Source organism: Dermacentor albipictus, chromosome 3, assembly GCF_038994185.2.
Source record: "Dermacentor albipictus isolate Rhodes 1998 colony chromosome 3, USDA_Dalb.pri_finalv2, whole genome shotgun sequence".
NCBI classification, from domain to species: domain Eukaryota; kingdom Metazoa; phylum Arthropoda; class Arachnida; order Ixodida; family Ixodidae; genus Dermacentor; species Dermacentor albipictus.
This window is the reverse complement of record NC_091823.1, coordinates 60,830,391-60,849,446: the sequence shown is the minus strand read 5'-3', so window position 1 is coordinate 60,849,446 and position 19,056 is coordinate 60,830,391. Positions and strand designations below refer to the sequence as shown.

The window sequence follows — 19,056 nt, the reverse complement described above, 5'->3', positions numbered from 1 at the left end:
GCGACGTGAGAAATTTGTAGCTTCACCCTTAGCCTCCTCCCGCCCCCCCCCCCCCCATTTCTTTTTATTTTTTGATATCAAGCTCACTCTGAAAGATGGATGTAGTTGTACTCCGAATCTGGAATGTAAGCTAGCTTTCATGTACAGCGCTATTCGTATAGAACGTGAACTCTAGTAACGAGTTGCAAGTTTCCTTTCTGAGTATTAAGCAGATTTGGCTTTAAAAGGACACTAGGGATACTTTAGTGCTGAGGTATGTGTTTCCAGGCGAGAGTAATTACACAAGTATCGGAATGTTCGAGTGATTGTGCAATTAAAGCAATGATATACGACTGACAGCATTCCACCTTTGGTTATCTTCTCCTGGCATACATTTAAACGTCGATTTAACAAAGTCCATTGAACCCGAGAATTATTGCTATGAATCGACAACTTCATTAAATCGACAATACTTGAAACAGTTATATTAAAAGATCATTATACTCATTTCAAAGCCACAAATACCGATATATGCAATATTTGCCAGCTTACGCTCTTGTAATGCTTGCCAAAGACTTACTAGTAAGCCCGTCTAGCGTGTTCTTTGGTCAATAGTGTCCAGCGCCTGACCCACTGCGGTCGCTTAGTGGCTATGGCGGAGCGCTTCTAAGCTCGGGGTCACCGTTCCGAGGCCTAACACGGCGGCAACAATGGGAGTGAAATGCAATAACGCCCATGTGTTTGCACTTAGGTGTATGTCAGGTGGTCAAAATTAATCCGGAATCCCATACTACAGCGTGCCACATAGCCAAATCTTGGTTTTGGCACGTGAAACTCTAGATTTCAATAACTTCTTTGTTTGTATGGCGCCTGAGCTTAAACCAAGCATTCCCATATTTTTCCCGTATTTTCCTGTATCCCCCCTCCCCTCTAATCAAATGTGCTAAATCGGGTCAGATATAGTACTCACTTCGTAGCTTCCAGGTTTTTGACGCATTAGGCTCTAAATATTATGCCAGGAAATCGAAAGCTGTTCGTTAAACCAAATATTTTGTAAAATCGTGTTTCCGTAAATTGAGGTTTGACAGTATATATCAAAGCCTTTACAGTAACAAATTCTACAGCCTTAAAGGTTTCACGCAAAAGCTGATTTATCTTCGGCATGTCGTTGTTGTAGTAGCGGTACAGTTGTTGTGCCCTCAAATGATGACACTTCTGGTTCCTCACGCCTTTTCTTTTTTTTTTTTTCATGCGCGTGTTGCTCTTTTCGTTTTCTCGCAAACGATACTTGTACCTACTGCTACCCACTGACCAGGTTTCCACCTGTGTGCCCACGTGAACATGGTTTAATACCTAACGGAAGCAAAAATTAAAAGCAAAAGCGGAAAAAGTCGCCGGAACCCATGCCTATATGGGATTCGGCTATAATATAAGCCTCCTTGTTCTTGTTGCATAGTGAAGTGGCACAATCCGCTGTGGGAGATCTGTTATGAATCGCCTTCACTTCTCCTTCTTCACTTATGTGTAGCTCAACGCTCCTGCATCAATGCACGCTAGGGTCCAATTTTATTCACTTCTTTTTCTTCTCCGCACTCGGCGGTTTCTGTTTCAGACTTCTTTAGCTATGCGTAGCTGACTGCAATTTGTTGTAGCCTACTGCGTGCCTCTTGTTCCCTTTGGATAAGCTCATTATGCTTAGTGGCACGGGCGGGGGTGTCTAACTTTTTGTTTTTCACTAATTTATTTTTATTTTTTACTTACCTCACCATAAGCTATGCATAATCGGGCACCTACGAAGTGACGCACACTCATCCTGAGGGATTATATTTTTGGCACGAAATGTTCACATTTCCAGTGTCACATATCCAGCTGTATTTGAAACAGAACAGCGTGGTTTTGACCGGGACAAGGGGGGAGACACGACACGGAAGAGCGCTGACTTGCAACTGTGTAATAATGTAATTATGGGGTTTTACGTGCCAAAACCACTTTCTGATTATGAGGCACGCCGTAGTGGAGGACTCCGGAAATTTCGACCACCTAGGGTTCTTTACCGTGCACCTAAATCTAAGTACACGGGTGTTTTCGCATTTCGCCCCCATCGAAATGCGGCCGCCATGGCCGGGATTCGATCCCGCGACCTCGTGCTCAGCAGCCCAACACCATAGCCACTGAGCAACCACGGCGGGTTTGCAACTGTGTCGTGCCTCCCTCCTTGTCCCCGTTAAAACCGCGTGGTTCTGTTTCAACTATGGCTTATACCAACTCGCCCAAACCTCCGTTTTAACGATATCGAGCTGTACATACCTAGTGACAAAGGTTCTTTTTCGGACACATATCCAGTGGCAGTTGCAGAGCTGCACGCAACTAGTGACCCAAGTTGTTGTTGCACAATCGGCCAGACGTCCGTGGCGAACAGCCAGTAAAAAAGAGCTCCGCTATAAAAAGACAGCTGCCAATGTAATCACACGTGACATATTAGCATTTGCGTTGATGCCTGAAAAAGAGAAAGTGCGCGGGGAGAAACGCTCGTGGGAGGCCGAGACATTTATTTTAATTCAGAAGTTTACCGTTCGGCATAGAAAATTTGAAGCATTCAAGTTATACGAAGACGTGTAATTTGCTGTGTTCAATAATGTCCAACAAGTACCTACGCTCCGCCCGTTCCTGTTGGCTGCGATAGATGGTAGTGAAGCAGGCAGCTTGAGTGTAGTACCACTTTTGACAGGTAGTGGTGCCTTGATGATCACACAGTGCGGCAACTGATGCGGTACACCTGTGAGAGATCCCCTGGGCGAGGCCAGAAGGCGCAGGTCGAGCCGAAGGCCAACCGATGATCCAGATGCCCATAGACAGGTTGCAGTGGATGTAGGCGTTCTTCATCCGTTCAGGTGGGAGTGCAAATCATGATAGAAACCCATCCCCACCCCCTTTATTATTATTTTTTGGTGCAAGCCCTTTCGACAGCCAAACACCAAACGACAATGATGACAGGTCTGCGCCCGCTGAAATCTACACTGTAAAATAATTTACACCCTTAAAAGCGAAAAAGGGTGTAAATGTGCCTATAAGTCATACCTTTAGGGTGTGATTTATGTAAGGCACCCTAAGTGTATGAGTTATAGACACATTTACACCCTTTTTCGCTTTTTAGGGTGTAAATTATTTTACAGTGTAGTGTGGAATTACGTAAACACGTGCTTCCTTCGTCAGATCATAAGGCTGAAGAGTTTTCATTGCAGACTGCTAAATTCTCCTGTGTTAAATAAGAGGGCTGGAACTGGTTAGAAAAAAAATACTCGAGCACCTTTTTTTTTGTTCTTACTCATCTTCAGGGCGGCCTGATTCTAGAATCATGTGTTAACCGGCCAAGCTTTCTGCTTTACGGGTGCTTGCAATGAGAACTTAAAAACAAAGCACGAAGTAGTTATTTCAAGTGCAGTCATTCAATATTTTTTGGAAATAGTCTTGCTCTCGAACGTATCATCATGCGTACAATGCTTCTCTATTTATTAGTGGCCGTGTTTCACCGTATTGTCACTGCTTTCGAATTGTGTTAATACCATACTAATATAATAATAATAATAATAATAATAATAATAATAATGTGACTATACCAAACATAAAAAAAGAACTGTAGACAGTTTTGTTGCGTTAGTATCCAGCTAATATCGCTCCACGATACTGGGTTATTGTGTAGACCCCCGCGCCAGAATACCAGCTTTAACGACGCTTCGTAAACCAACACCGTTCCGTAATAAAGGCCCTATATTTTCATGCGCGCGCCCGGGCATGGGCGAGGCTGTAATTAGCCCACTCGCCTTCTTCACAAAGAAAAGAAGTTCTGTTAGATAAAGACAATACCTCCACGATGAGATGACAGTAACGTCGCGTATAAGGTTGCGCTAATGGACAAGTATTGATTTACGGCCACCTGTCCTATCGCATGAGAAGCCGGTATCCACGTGGTTGTTCGACACAAAAGATGGTGATAAAAGTAACATTTACCACAAAAACAAAATGAAAGAACACACAGGACACTTGCAGTCAGCTTTTGTGAAACGAGCATATTTATTGGTCTAGCGACATTCTGTTCTTATATTACAGAGGTGAGCTTAATTACAGTGGTACCACGCGGAAGTACGTTTGATTTGTTTTGCTTACCGTGGCTTTTCTTCTTTTTTGTTTTTTATTCGAGGCATGGCAGCATTTGCTGCGTATTTCTGCGAGTGTTCTTTTGACTAGCTGAAGGTACAGGGAAAGGTAAAAGAAAATTGTATCGACGGACTAGCATTAAATGACAAGTGAAACGTATAAGAAACAATTTCCCTCGAGGGGCGAAGTTGAACACCAACAATGCAGGTGAGCAAAAATAACGGTTTCGGCGGTATTTGCAGAATGAAGCCATAGTGCCAAAAATGAGCACAACGCATGTCTATCGCCTATTTACATGCCCAACTGGGCGGTTCACCGGTGGGAATGGCAACGTGGGAGTGAACAAAAGCTACAGCGAATCCCCGGGCACAAGTTATTCGGTGTTGATAATTTGGTGATAACTCGGTGTTGATAATAATGTTGTTACAAACGGGTAGACCATTATGACGTAACGATTCATTTCACCCTGTCCTATTCCATTTTTTTCATCTACCGAACGGTGACCCAGTCAACCCAGATGATAATGTAATTGACCCGCCATGCGCTCGGGTCAATGGGCAACAGCGCAAAGAAAGAAAGGCATGGAATGGAAATTAAATCGTTTTGCTATTTGGGGGCCCTTATATACTCGGGTGACTTAAAGGTAACTTTTCCACCGATTGCAAACACTGGCATAACTGCGAATACCCAGTACGCTGAGAAAATTCGCAGACTAAGCCAGTGTCTCTATAGTTTACTACAACTTCTTAATGCAGTGATGACCTTTTTTGTGAAATTACGTCAAGAGGATGACGCAGAGGACGCGTTGTTGCTGTACATCCAGGTCTCATCACTCTTGTTCTCACTATGCTTGCGTCAGTTTTGTCCTTACGAAAGAAGAGAACTGGTTGCTGCACTTCGTCTTAGCGATGGACAGAACACGTTGCGAGCGTAGCGGACTACTTGAATACTTTAAGCGATAAGCTGGCCTTCGGAATTGACCAGCGATCATCTGATCGGGTGTGAGTGTGCATGCCCTTGTGCCACAAATAACTCTTATTGTTGTCTAGACAGTTGAAAGCGAGCGTACTGCAAGGTACTCGCCATAAATGCATGGTGTAATTCTCATTGACTGATGGTTGCACACGATCTTCCCCTTCTCTTTTCTACACAGACAGGAACATTTGTTATTGTTTTCCTTCACCTACGTCATTTTGGCGACATATTTGAGAAGTACCTCCAAACAAAGTTGTGGGAGTCCAGTAGTAGTTAATTTACTCAAACAAAACGCACTCCCGGCAAAAAAAGAAAATACCCCAAATATTACTTTTCACCAAATATTTTGACAGAAGTTTCGTCTTCATTAGGAAATTAGGGCTCAATTTCTTAGTTTGCGAATTCAATAATTGCCACTGTATTGTCCTCTAAAACCTGCAACTTCTAGTGAATTCTATAAACTCATAGATATATCGAAGAGGTTGCAAACAGAACATAGGAAAGCTCACCTATTTTTCATTAAGTGCGAAAGAAATGCGAGACATCTTGTGTAGTGTAGGCGAAAGCTTTGAGGGAAAGCAGACCGTATTGAGAAGTTTTAAACACGCTGAAATAATCTTAGCCCATATCCTAATAATACTGGTAAAACACGTTCGCGAATTGAATATGGTCAAAGCAGATGCACTTACTCCTAGAAGTTGAAAATTTGATAACCTCACTTTGCATAAGTAGCTACACTGCATTATCAATATCTTGACATCAAGCAACAAGAGGAATGAGAGATGACTGAACACGCAGAAATAGAAGCTGAACTGAATGCATGTTCGAAAATTTATCTCGAGTTCTATGGTTGTGGGCACTCCTAACAAGGCTTATTTTTTGCATCTGTGATCACCAAAGCGGCGCCATATAGATTATGCTCAAGCTGGTGCGCTCAGCTGCACGACGGCCGATTTAGTAACAGCATTCGCCAAATAACATTTTATGGCTTTGGATAAACAGAGCAGTTTGCGTGGCATAGAGGCCCTATAACGTAAAGCTATTCCAACCTCTTTTTATACCAACTCCTTGACTTCAAGTTTACGTAACTGCCCTCGCAAGCATCGGGAGGTGACCCGCAGCGTTTTTCGACAGGGCCAATTAAACACTCTCCTCGCTATTCCATTTACCCCTTTCCCTAGCAAAGAGCAGCCAGCCAGTGCTTACACTGGCTAACCTCCCTGTCTTCTCTCCTCTTATGTCTCTCTCTCTCCTCGTTTACATGAGGTCACTTTTGTTTACTTTCAAAACGAATAGCCTTGCCTACCTTGACAGGTTTTTCTTATTTAAGTGGCTGACCAGATGCGAGGAGCACGCATAAGTGGTGAGTGTTTCGGTGGGGCTAAGCTAACGCATTGAAAGTAGACAACCGGAGGAGGAGGGCAGTGCCAGCGCCAGCGATTGGGCCGCTTCCCCTAGCTTGGCTTTCGGGGTATAGACGAAAATCGCAGCAGGATGCAACGGAAGAGTAAAAATGCCGCTAAAACGGATCCTCAGTGAAGAAAAGTTGGCAGAGTGATGCCATGTGCGTGTCAAAAGAGCTCGACAACGTTATCTGCCGCGGAAAAGTGTTTTATACGTACATAAAACCCTTTCCCCCGGCAACTCCGAGTGTTTAGTGCCAGAGCGATAGGTGGGCAGCCATCACCTAGTCATTTTGGAACGGGCACTTTATGGCTGTTCCGAATAAATTCAGGTTTGTTCGGCTTAATAATGCATTTTTATGCGTACACCTCACTTTGACATGGTGACTTTTCGCGATTTTGTGACTTCGCGCGACAGACAGGTGAAGTGGGCGCAGCATGAAACCTTTTTAACAATAACGGAGGGCTGATTGTAGAAGAGGCGTAGAGTCTAAAAACAATATTTTGCTTTTCTTTTGTGTAATCATGCATAATCAGTGTGTATACGTCATATCAGAGGAAGAGTTTTCGCAGTTTGCCTGAGGTCGAGTGACAGACAAGCAAAGTGATGGTGGCCAGAAACAAATTTGACCAATGATGGAGGGCTGATGGAATAAATGAAATAGAAAAGATTGGAATAGCTTTACGTTAAAGCGCCCATAGCTTCGTATAGTGCTTCTGATCACAGAAAAAGCAAGATGGTCAGACTGATGGACTCAAAGGGAGAAAATGCAAGCATAAAGCAGGAATGCAAAGCTTTTTTGGTAAAAATGGGGGGACATGAAGTTCACTCAATAGATTACATAAACAGAACATTGTCTCCGACTAAAAACAAAAAATACAATCAGTGTACCTTGTTTGAAATGAATGCACAATAAAATAAACGACATGGACCAAAATATGTAGCCGCATTTTTTTTGGTAACGATGTCACAGGTAACATACAATGAACGTGCGCTGGTATAGCGGACATTTTGTTAGGGAGAATGGCGAAATATACTGTCAGCTGTTTAAGAAAATTGTAAGTAAAGCAGCGAATGGTCCAGCCTGCAACAATATGTACTTTCTTTTTCTCATATGCATAACACAAAACGCTGAACACTTCCGCTATCGGTAGTATCTGTGCCACTCTTATTCCTTACCGCAGTATTTGACGAAGTACGGGGTCTGTCCCATGTACGAAGAACATACCTCCTGTTGAACAGCAAAGGTCTTTATCAGCTTTATTGGTACAGCGACAAAGGAAGCAGACTGTATCACTGCTGTGTATTGGGTGTGTCTGTATTCTACCTTGGATAACATATTAGCGCCAGCTGACAGAGACAGAAAGGAGACTCAATTCCTTTCTACTCCACCTTTTCTGGTGGAGTTGAAATGTTATCAAAAGCAAGCAAACATCAAACCGATGATCTTGAAGTGTAAAAAAAAATATAGGAAAAAGAAAGCCGGAACCGGTTTCATCGAAAAGCTAAAAGGCTGTTTACTCTCTTTTCTTTCATTTGGCAGCCTATTCCAGGCCAGTCTGTTCACTATAATGAGTGCGGTGCGCAGATATGTGGAGTAAAAGGGTACTAGTTAGGGAACTCACCATGACGCAGGTTGATTCTTTCATTACTTGAGCACTACCATGTCTTTCGCAATTCCGCGTGAGCAAATTAACACTGTACAAACCTGGAGCACAGAAACGTGTTTTGCAGCTCGTTTGTAATTCTGATTTCTCGTGCGAAAGCGCCGAAGACACACACACACGCGCATTAACCCATTTCACTCTTCTACTGATGACTCTGTACAAAACAAAGGAAAAGTGATCACACACATGACTGCTGTTTCACATTCGCTTGTTTAGCGGGTGAGAGGACGCTGTATGAATCCTGCTGGAGGAGTCACCGCAACGCTACTTCAATGATTCCAAACAGAGAACGTCGGTCCTGCCAAATAGAAGCTGTAACGGCGTCTGACACTGGCACATGTTTTGCGTTTGTTTCCTTAGAGACACGTTGGGTATTCAGACGTGCGTTTCTTTATAATCTGCTTGTCTGTTCTATTTGAAAGTGTGGTTGCGTTTGCAGACATTGCACAAATCCACACAATATGTACTACCGACTCTGTACACACAAAAAAAAGAAATAAAGAAAAAGGGAACGCTAGCGATAACGCGGCCGTTTCATCCCCAAGCCATCCCATCTTCGAGCCTGAAAACTGGCAGTATTAATGTTCATTCATGGTTGGCATAATCAACGATATTTCTTCTATTTGAAACGGAACCTCTTGACCTTTTATCACGGAAATACAGTAACGACTTGCCTACACTTTGCCCTGGGGATCTGCCCGTTACGGCGGCGGATGACACGAATTAAAAGAAAATTTTGTCAAATGAATTGTAATAGAACAACAGCTCAGCTCGCCGTTGCGACGTTATCTTGAGGGACCCCCACAACAAGACAACGGCACCAATGTCTGGTTTCACTTGGCTTCGAGCATGGACTCTGTGCCGGGTGGCTGGTTCCCATACGGACCGCTAGGGTGCGCCGAAGGGTGTCCCACGGTGTGGACGCCACCCGAGAGATGGTCCGCGCCGTCCGTCATGTGGTGACTTGCCGTGCCGTTGGGTAGAGGTCCCGGAGGCGCCGCTCCCGCACTTCCAGAGGGTGCTCCTTGAGCACCGGTTCCAGCCATCGGGGGTCCAGGCCCAGGCGGTGTCTGTCCGGGCAACCGCTTGGGCTGGCCCCCGAGGCTGCTCCCCGCGGCTGATGTAACTCCGGGAGGTGGCGGACCGTGGTGGTGGTTGAGGCCCATCGGTCCACCGGCTCCAGTCCCCGGCATCCCTCCGGCGCCACCGCCACCGGCGCCGCCGAAGTACGGCATGTTAGCGAAGATCATTCGCTCCTCGTAGTCGTACTCGCAGAGGATGCGATTCTCGTGTAGGTAGAAGCGGTCGCCCACGCAGAACCTGCGGAGAGCAGTTATTGCGTAGATAAGCGATGGTAGGTTGGCCGGCACCACATTGCCTGATGCTATATATACTGAGCACTGTTCGCAACATTCCCAGGGGGGAAAAATTGTGGGAGAGACAGAGAATTACATTCTTGGTGCGGCAGGATTCCCATGTCGGAGCATGCTATTCCAAGGACTCCGTGCTGTAGTCGCTACTTGCGGGAAAAAAGTAACCCCGGAAAAAGTAATATTTCAAATTTCAGCGCAGCTCAGCCGGCTACATGTGTAGTTCGCCAGCACTAGAGACTAATGGGCACTATTTACGTGATACAGGTTACGTAAAGCAGATCTATTTGAAATATGTCTCACACACATAAATATTTTTAGTGAATCCTGAAACTTGAGCCCTTAGGAGGAGGAAAGGGCTATTGGGGACACCTTGAGCAGGGGACAAGACAGTGCTACATGAAGGCATAACCAAAGCAAAGGTGCGAAAGTTGGGCGTGGAGCACTCTTGTGTGGTGCCATGAAATACAACGTTCGAATGATGTGCTACGCTCTCGTTACGTGCGATCACACGGCTGTCTTTTCAGCCGCCTATAGCATGTGATGGTGACTGTTTTGAGCTGCTAGCTTGTGATAGAATGCGAGTCACTCCGACAGCTCGTGCTGTTATATGAACTTGTGAAGGCAGGGAAACGGTGTACCTCCGTGTGCGCAGAAACTTGTGCAGTACTGTTCCAGATAATCCGTGTGGCATTGTTTTGCGCCTAAACGCCATGCGCGCAGGCACTCGCGTAAAAAGCCGATTGTACCATTCAGAAGAGGCTTACTGGGAAATCTTGAGTCGGAACGCGTTCGTGCGGAGCGGCATGCTTACCTGTGATTGCACTGCTGACAGGCAAAGCACTCCAGGTGATAGACGTTGCCGCGTGCTCTCATGACCATCTCAAAGGCTGGGATGGTCTTGTTGCACGCTGAGCACAATCCAGTGGTGCCGAATAACCTGCGAGAGCGGATTCGGTGTTTAGTGATTGGCAGATGTACAGGCGCCGGCAATTAACACTTTACAGCGTGGAATACACCAAAAGCACTACAAAGTGCTACAAAGTGCTACACAGTGGGCAAATGCCAAGTTTGCTCAGTTTTACTCGCAAATTCACGATGAAGTAGGGACGATGATATATTTTATGATTCTACAGCGGTAACTATGGTGCACACATTAACACTGTAAGCGGATCTCTACATATTTCGAATCAACGTTGTTCGGTATGTGATCAATGCGGCCCAACATAAGACCTACATCGACCCTTCTTGCTGTGATCTCACCCAGACTCAATTTTAATGCGCCGAGCTCCAAAAGATAGAAGCACACAGACGTGACGCCACATACATGGCACACGCCTAAGCTTTGAGTTACGCGTAAGTTACCATAAACACAAGGCAATAATAGAGACAAGACAGCAATGAGTAACAAAAACAAGCTTTTGCAAAATTCGAGCAGAGACTATATAGCGCTGTTAATGAGGGTCTGTTTTGATAGCCCCTCCGTAAGTATTTTATGTTCTTACGTTCCTGAGCCCGACGTTCAAGTAGACCGTCGTGTCCGTAGGACACCAATAGTCTACAGTTATTCACAAAATCGCTTGGCTCATTTTGGCCAGCTATTCTTAAAAATGGAATATGCGCGGTATTCTCAACAACGAGTGGCATGAGCAATGGGATATTGCGGTGAGCGTAAGTGAGGAATATCCACGCTATAACTTTTTAGAAATAAGTCGGTCCAATAACGTAGTTCGGCAAGATCAGAACACGGGTGGACCGCAAGCCAGAAAGGCATTCTGTACTGCGATAAGCGATCAGGGCAAGGAGGCCGTAACGGCATTCTTGGACGAAAGAAAAAAAAGTTTTCCGGCGCCTCTCGAGTTGCACATATTCTTTGCGCATTACTCTTCGAGCCGTTCAATCTGAAGCATCCGTGCTCATGGACGTAATGTAAAATAGCCCGTTTCATAATTACGCGGTCGCTCCGGTCGACGTAGTTAAAAAGCGGAGAAGTAATGAGCACGAAGCGGGCACACATAGGGACTTGCATGAAATCAAACGTGTTAACGGAAGAAACTCACCACATGGGCCGAGGCAAACAGGCAATAATGAGAATCAAATTATCTTGTGGTTTCTACGATCGGGTCCGGGACTAAAATGAGATAGTCCTACATACACCCATGCTCCCCCCCCCCCTTCTCCCCCTCGTCCCCAATATTTTGCCCGAAGCAAATAAAAAAAAAGAAATACGCCAGAGCGATTCACCGCAGCGCCGCGGGCACGAAACAGGCTCCAAGCATGTATGCAAAACGGCAATAATAAATGAGTGCCCTGTTTAATTAGATTTCGCGATAAGTCGAAATCGTTTCGCTAATGCAAGCCCGGCCACAGCGTAGGGCCGCCCGTTCGTTGCTGACGGGAATAAAAAAAGAAAGAAAAAGAAAACTAAGCGTGAAAAATACTTTGCGACAGAAGTGAGAAGAGAAGCATGTAAGGATGGGCCACTCAAGAAGCAAATGAACGCACGCGCCACATTTAATAATTAGGCGGCGAACAAACAAGAAACTTGTTTGATTTGAGAAGAAAGAAAAGAAGTGAAATTATCTGCGGGAACGGTTTCGAGAGCGTCCCGATGTAAAAAATGTAATGGCCGCGTATATTTCTGTCTAAACGCCTCCTTATATCGCGCGCGCTCTCTGGCTCTTCCTTTCTCGTCTGGGGAATCGCGGCGCTCGCTGATTTTACTTTGATTAGTTACAGTTTATTTTTTTTCACCGCCGTAGCTCCTATCAATTTTTTCCAGCACCTCTTTAATTATCATAAGCTGCATGCAACAAATATCTCCAATCTCGGGAGCGCACTTTGGACGGCTTCTTTTTATGAATGCGATTTGCGTTGCGAAACGCCTTTAAAGTACCGGTGGTTCTTTTCTTGTTCTTTTTCATTTTAATTTTCATTTGCTTTTTCTTTTTTGCTAACCCCAATGTGCGCATAGCGCCTTATGTCTTTCGCTCATATTTTGGTCTGGGAAAATTTCTTGTTTTTCTTATCGAAGGGGGATCAGAACATTTCGAGTATAGAAGTTATATTTGTTGGGCCCTTCATATTTCAATGACATGTCTTTGCTGTGTTTTCATATTTTCGTCTTAGTTTAATTATGTCTTAACAAAGAAAGAAGCAGGTAAAAAATTGTAATCCCTATTTTTATTGCTAATATCAACTGATAATATGACAGACATCACGGCACGATAGATGAATATTGCGACGTAATTATGGCCAAGGTATTCTACTTCGGCACTGTCAGACAGCGAAGCACAAACAAACATATTGAAAGGCTAAGCCGATGTGGAATTGTACTAAATAAAAAAAAAATCTGTGCACAACAGCGTTCTTAAGTTTGACATCAGCCAGAGGGCAAAAAAAAAAAGGGCTGCTTCTTAGACGCGGTATTCATCTTTGTTTTCTGAACGCATTATCTATTCAAGATTAGCTAGCTTTTGTAGCACGATAGTAGTTCACGCTACCTATATGATGTATCAGAATGATTTTATGAGTAAAATATTACTCTGCCCTGTGTCGTTGAGCAAACATACCCAAGACAACGTCTTATGCGCGTGGATTTCTTCCATAGCGAACCGAAGTAGCAGACTCTTCGTAACGTGCGAGGAACGTTTGTCATGAACTCGCAGTATTTAGAGGCTGCTGAAGGGGCAGTTTATATGGGTGGTCAGTGGGGGGATGCCTGGACCCGTGCAATAGACTCCACTTTGTGAGGCAAACGGCGGGTCAATGACCAACATCCCCTACCCCGTTTTTTCAACTGCGACAAGATAATCGTCGGCGAGAGGTGCGACCAGAGCTTAACAATCAGTGCCGATGCCAGAGAAGTGGTTGCGCACTGGACGGTCCTGAGGACGACTACTTCCATTCGCACATATTGTATGCAACGGCTTCCACCTACGGCACGCCCTCACAATCGTCAAAGCTACCTCCAGCAGTGTGGCCGAATGTGGCTTTGTTTTTCGCCGTGTTGAATGCGTTGGTAACAACGGGCAGAATTTCAACCAACTTCCTATGATGAATAAGAGATCAACTCTATTGTACATTCTGGCAGGGGTTTACTACGAATGGAGCAATACGGAATCAAAATTTCTTTGCTCTTAAAGAGTAAATTGTTAAGCGAAAATCAGTGTCGTTCCATGGTTGAATTTCCTTCGAAATCGTCGTCAGTTTCTTTTTCCGCGAAAGTATGGAGCGAGATAGGTTTACGCGTCTCAAACCTAGCTTGAGATTAATATACAGCATCGGCACAACCGCTTAGACAAAAGTCTTACAGAGAATTACGGCCTAAATAGCGAGGCCTATGAGAAACAGGTAACCAAGAATGAAGAAACGAATTCACGTTGTGGAATAGGAGCAAAGAAATCGAAGTACTGTTCATCAGAGCGCACCGTACGTGCTGTCATTGTCTTGGTTTGGGAATAAATGGCAGAGGAAGGCACACTGCTCTCACCTCCATTTCGGCGCATTGTTCTTCAACGCTCCCGAAGACTGGTCAGCCGGCACAACGAGGCCTGCTGCCTTTACGATGGACTCGTGTGATCATAAGTGAGCTTGAGAGGCCATTCGTTAAAATATTTGATGTTGAGTGTACTGAAATTTCAATGATGATACTTTGCCACTCTAGCTATATTATTAGGTGTCCTGCCCGAGCTTAACCAACAGCGCCTTCGAACCCCTTAACAAATCTTCTACAACTGGTACTGTTCAAAGGAATGTAGCAGTTCAATCACTATTGAACAAGAATCCGATACTGCGATATCTGAAGGAGCCAACCCATCTCTTCATCATGGTCAACGCTGAAAAGCTCTGTTGGAATATCGTATATGTACGGACATTCACGCTCAGAAATGCGTCCGAAACATAGAGGAAGGACCACAAAAAGCGTGGCAGAGCGATAATGTTCACGCTTTCTATATACGCCAGTTGTTACGTTGTTACCGAGAGCATTGTCTTTCTGTACGCTCCCACATCCTGCTAATTTCTCGGCGCAGCGCCCTTGTTATCTTTTCTCTCTTTGTTTGTATGATATTGAACATCTATGCGGACCCGCGTCAAACACATCGGCTGTGCGGCGTCATCAGCGAAATTACGCAGCGTAAGTCAAGAGGTGCACAGCGAACGCCGGCCGAAGGACGACACCCTTCGTACCGAGCCGCTAATGAGCAACGAACAGTATTGTCAAACAAAACTATAAGAGGCCGCAAAACAGGACAAAGCGCCTAGAACCGCCGCACAAGCAGCGGCAGCACAGCAGGCAGCTTGAGGCAACAGGGGTTTGATTAGCGAAATTAACCGAAGGCACCGAGAAACGCTGGCGCGCGCGCGCCAGCGCCCGGTGTCTGCGGGCCACACAATTTGAGCCGACCTTTATCGCGGGCCGCTTTCGTCGTGAGAGGATTGGAGAGAGGGGTTCGGACTCGGCCGCGCCTTTCTCCTTTTCTCGTAGGGAACAGATCACCGCACTCCATTACGTTAACAGCCTAATTTGTGGAAATCCCGGGACCCGAGCGAGGAGAGGAGATTGCCGGCGACCGATATCGACTGGAGCCAATCGCCGTCGCCAGCCAGCGCTCGCGCGTGTGCGGCCGGTGTCACGTTTCGGGGCCGCACAATGGTGGCGGCACCAAATGCTCCCTTCACCATGCCGTATAAATATCTAAACGGAGAAAGCCAGCCCTAACTGTATAGCTTTGGCCACGCGGACCCTTTCCCGTACATGCCTGCGCGCACAGAAGAGTGGCCCACAAATCTTGCCTGGGAATAAAGCGTGCGCGGGCCACGGGGCCGTTTTCGAACGCCGTTGTTTTATTTGGACCCCTTTCTCTCTCACTCTCGTCCGTTTTAGTGTTTTGTTTTTTCGCAGGGCGACCCAGAGTGGCTTGGCTCATATTGACAAAGGCGGCTGCTTCGAGCATTGTTATCGAGATGGCTCGCTCACATCTACGCTGTCGTTTTCTTTCTTTTTTTTTTCACGCTCATTGCTTTTTCATTGAGAATAGAGAAATGGAGCTACGTAAATGGTGATGGTGCTTATTCTTAGATGACTAGAATAGGAAATTATGAAAACAGCGCAGGAGCAACCGTCCTGTGCCATGTGAGGTCCTACTTTTGAGCGTGAAAGCTGCGACTACAAACTGAAACATGAAAGACATACCCGTAACCAAAAGTGTGCGCTTGTGTGCGTTCGCGTGTGCGTGCGATTGTGCGTGAGTGCGTAAGATTTACAAGATACGAACTAAGTGCAGTCGTACGGACCAATGAACGCGGCAAAGCAGGAATGCGCCATAGGTATCCCTAACGCGCCATGAGTGGTTACTTAATAATACGTGTACGGAATCGCTGAGTACGGACGAGCGCCTCACACTCAGAACCGAACGAACGGAACAAAATGATGATCTGGCTCAGCTACAGTGATGCACGTTTTTACGTGCAAGAAAAAGCGAAGCGTTTCTCAGTCGCGTGTAATAAGCTAATGGCAGCAACATAGAACCTGGTATTTATCTACCGTTAAGCAGTTCCAAGGATTTCCAAAATTGTATTCCCAGTCTAATTAAAAGGATTGCTTCTGATTCATTCAACCCCCTTATGTTTCATCTGCCGAAGTAGCGAACTACGCGGCCGGAGTAATCCTAAGGTCAGCGCCCGCAAACTGTGAACTGTTCCTCGGCTAACGTTCATCGTGCTTCACCGTACGTACGGTTCATCACCGTACCGTTCATCACCGTACGTCCTCTACCTCGCAATATGCACCCAGTGCACCACGCAGAGCGAAGGGAGGCCCGCGCCCTGGCCATACACAAGCGATACGGAACTTTATCCTCTACAGCCTACACTGACGCGGCTTCTTACTCCAGACGCGCAGCCACAACAGCCACCGTAGTCGTCAACACAGAACATCGGAGCAGCATTTCGCTCACACGACACAATCCCCTCCAAGCCGAGGAAGCGGCCATAGCCCTCGCTCTCTCCCAAACAGAGGTTGAAGTCATAGTGACCGACTCCCAACAGGCGTGCCGCAACTTTGCTAGCGGCAGAATTCATGCCACTACACTCCGGATCATCAAGCAAAAGCCGCCAACGAGATCAGTCATGATCATCTGGGCGCCAGCTCATCAAGGCATTCCTGGCAACGAGGTCGCCAACCACGTGGCTCGAGATCTGACCCACCGAGCCGACGCCGAGGAATCTGAACCCGAGCGCATGCACCCTCTAGTCTCTTACCAAGACATCACACAACACTACAAGCTAACCCGCAGAACATATGCACCCCCACACAAGTCACTACCTAGAGAGCAGGAGCGATTCCTCCGAGCTCTACAGGTCAATACATTCCCCCACCCAACCAGAAATCACCTCATAGACCCTACAAAATTCTCTCCGCAATGCCGCTTCTGCGCAGAGCCCGGGTCCCTCAGGCACATAGTAGGGGGTTGCAGAGCGGCACCATTAAATCAACCGAACCCTTACCCCACTAACGAGCTTTGGGAGAGAGCCTTGGCCAGCTCCGACCTCGAGGATCAGCAACGGCTGATTGCGAGGGCCCAGGACGCGGCCCGAGCTCAAGGCATCCTGGAATGAGGACGCCTCTCCCTAGCTGCATTTACCTAATAAAAATGTTTATTCTCTCTCTCTCTCTCGTGCTTCAAGACCAGAGGGAGGGCTCTTGCGGGAATAAATTCTTATCTATATCCCGGAGCAGTAGCGTTCAGAGCAAGGTGCATTAACTTTCGCTATTAATTGCACCTAATCTTTTTGTAAGCGAACAGTGTCACCCTACTTTACCTGGGAGCGTGAGTACATATACACCAAGGAGCAGCTTAATATTCGAAGTGTTGTTCCCTCGAAACGGCGAAGGGGTTTTCTAACGTTTCTCGCGTCCTTGAAAGTGTACAAACAGTGTCAGGTTCTCGCGCGACTGCTGAACCACCTGAACCACAATTTCGAGACTGAGCGTTGCGATATCACTGTGTAGTTATAAAGCTTGTTGCTCAATCTCAGAGTGTATGTCCAGGTTTGAACGGGGAAGTTTGAGTCTCGCGTAACAAGATTACTTAAGCGCACTAAGACCATCATATATAGCATTTCGAAGCGTCCTAAAATAATACAAAAAGACGATCCAACATTATTCGAAGTGGTGCAGCTAGGCCAACTTCCGAATCATTCTGGGTCGGAAGTGCGAGAGACGCGTGAAACGAAGAAACTGTGTACGTGGGCGATGGCATCGCTTGATCAAGATCAGGTAAAGATTAAGGCTGTTGTTGTTGCCTCAAAACATGGCTCGTACCCGCGAGGGGGTGGTGGAAGATCAGTTGCTGATCTGCCAACCATTGAACTATGCGGCCAGAGTGTACGCAGTGTTGATCATTCCAAATGCTAAAAAAGAGCATGGATTACACACCCTACACCCTCAACCCCTTTTTGCTTCCTCAACCTTTCATCTTAAGCAACTTCGGAAGGTGGGCCTGGTGGACAGGTTTCTTAATTCCTAGCAAATAGAACGGGGCATGAAGAGGAGATACATGTCAATCAAATTATTCTTGTTATGATTATGATTAAAATCCATTGATGGTGACATTTTGCGCGCACGTGCCTAATATCAATCGCGGCGAGTACACGCAAGTGTGTTGCTGGTATAGTTAACAATACCTACGGTACAGTGCTCTTGAGGGAGTCTAGAAATAAGTATGGCAATTTTGGCGTTTTATATCGCACGTTCTCTTATGAATCGTTCTTCCTTGCTGTATGAATGATTATTACTGCTTGTATAGCTGCCGTTACCTGCATGCGAAAATTGTTCAGTTGAATGCATGGAAATTTATACATTTTGTCATAGCCTTAAGATAATTGGTGTCCCAGTGCCTACGCGACAGATGAAATTGAGCCACAAGTTAGGGCGTCAGTATGCGACATCACTGGAGTATCACGCAAAGACTGTGTACGAAGATACTCGTCCTCGTAATTATGAAAGCTGGCACTGTCTTTAACGTTTAATAAACGTCGTTTCACGCATGATAATATTGAGCCAAGATGAGCACCAACTGTTTATGAATTTAAAACAAATGAGTCTTCCGCATTAAGTTTACTCAACGTGCACGAACCGAACATTACGTGCGTGTACTTGCGTTTTATGGTCATGCCTTCTCGCATACGCTATGACTGGCTGATTTATATTACTACGTTCATGAATGAAAGATGTACGTAATTGGTTCCCCTGCCTCGCATCCTTCAAGATGTTAAGCAGAACTTCCACAACTCATGCATTCAGCAACGTTCTCCGGACATCTTTCGTAATCGCCGTACCCATCCACCTTCGGCCGCCAGAAAATGAGCAGCAGCACCTTCATTAAAGAAGGTTCCATTGTAAGGCACTGACATTTGCCCCCTGATCATCTCGCGACTGTGCGACGCAGTCAAATACAGAGAGGAGCCAGCAGCCAATAACGAAAAGAAAGACGAAAGAATAA

General features: G+C 45.9%; 1 protein-coding gene across 2 annotated transcripts in view; it reads right to left on the bottom strand.

Moving 5' to 3' along the window:
* Positions 1-6,008: 6,008 nt before the first annotated feature.
* LOC135898765 (uncharacterized) overlaps positions 6,009-19,056 on the bottom strand; it is a 138,011-nt gene continuing 124,963 nt past the window's right edge. For both annotated transcript variants that reach the window (XM_065427905.1, XM_065427906.1), the window contains exons 3-4: positions 10,365-10,490; positions 6,009-9,500 (exon numbers count right to left, since the gene is read on the bottom strand). In XM_065427905.1, the coding sequence (XP_065283977.1) occupies positions 9,014-9,500; positions 10,365-10,490 (613 nt within the window). In that variant the 3' untranslated portion in view covers positions 6,009-9,013. The remainder of the gene's footprint in view (positions 9,501-10,364; positions 10,491-19,056) is intronic.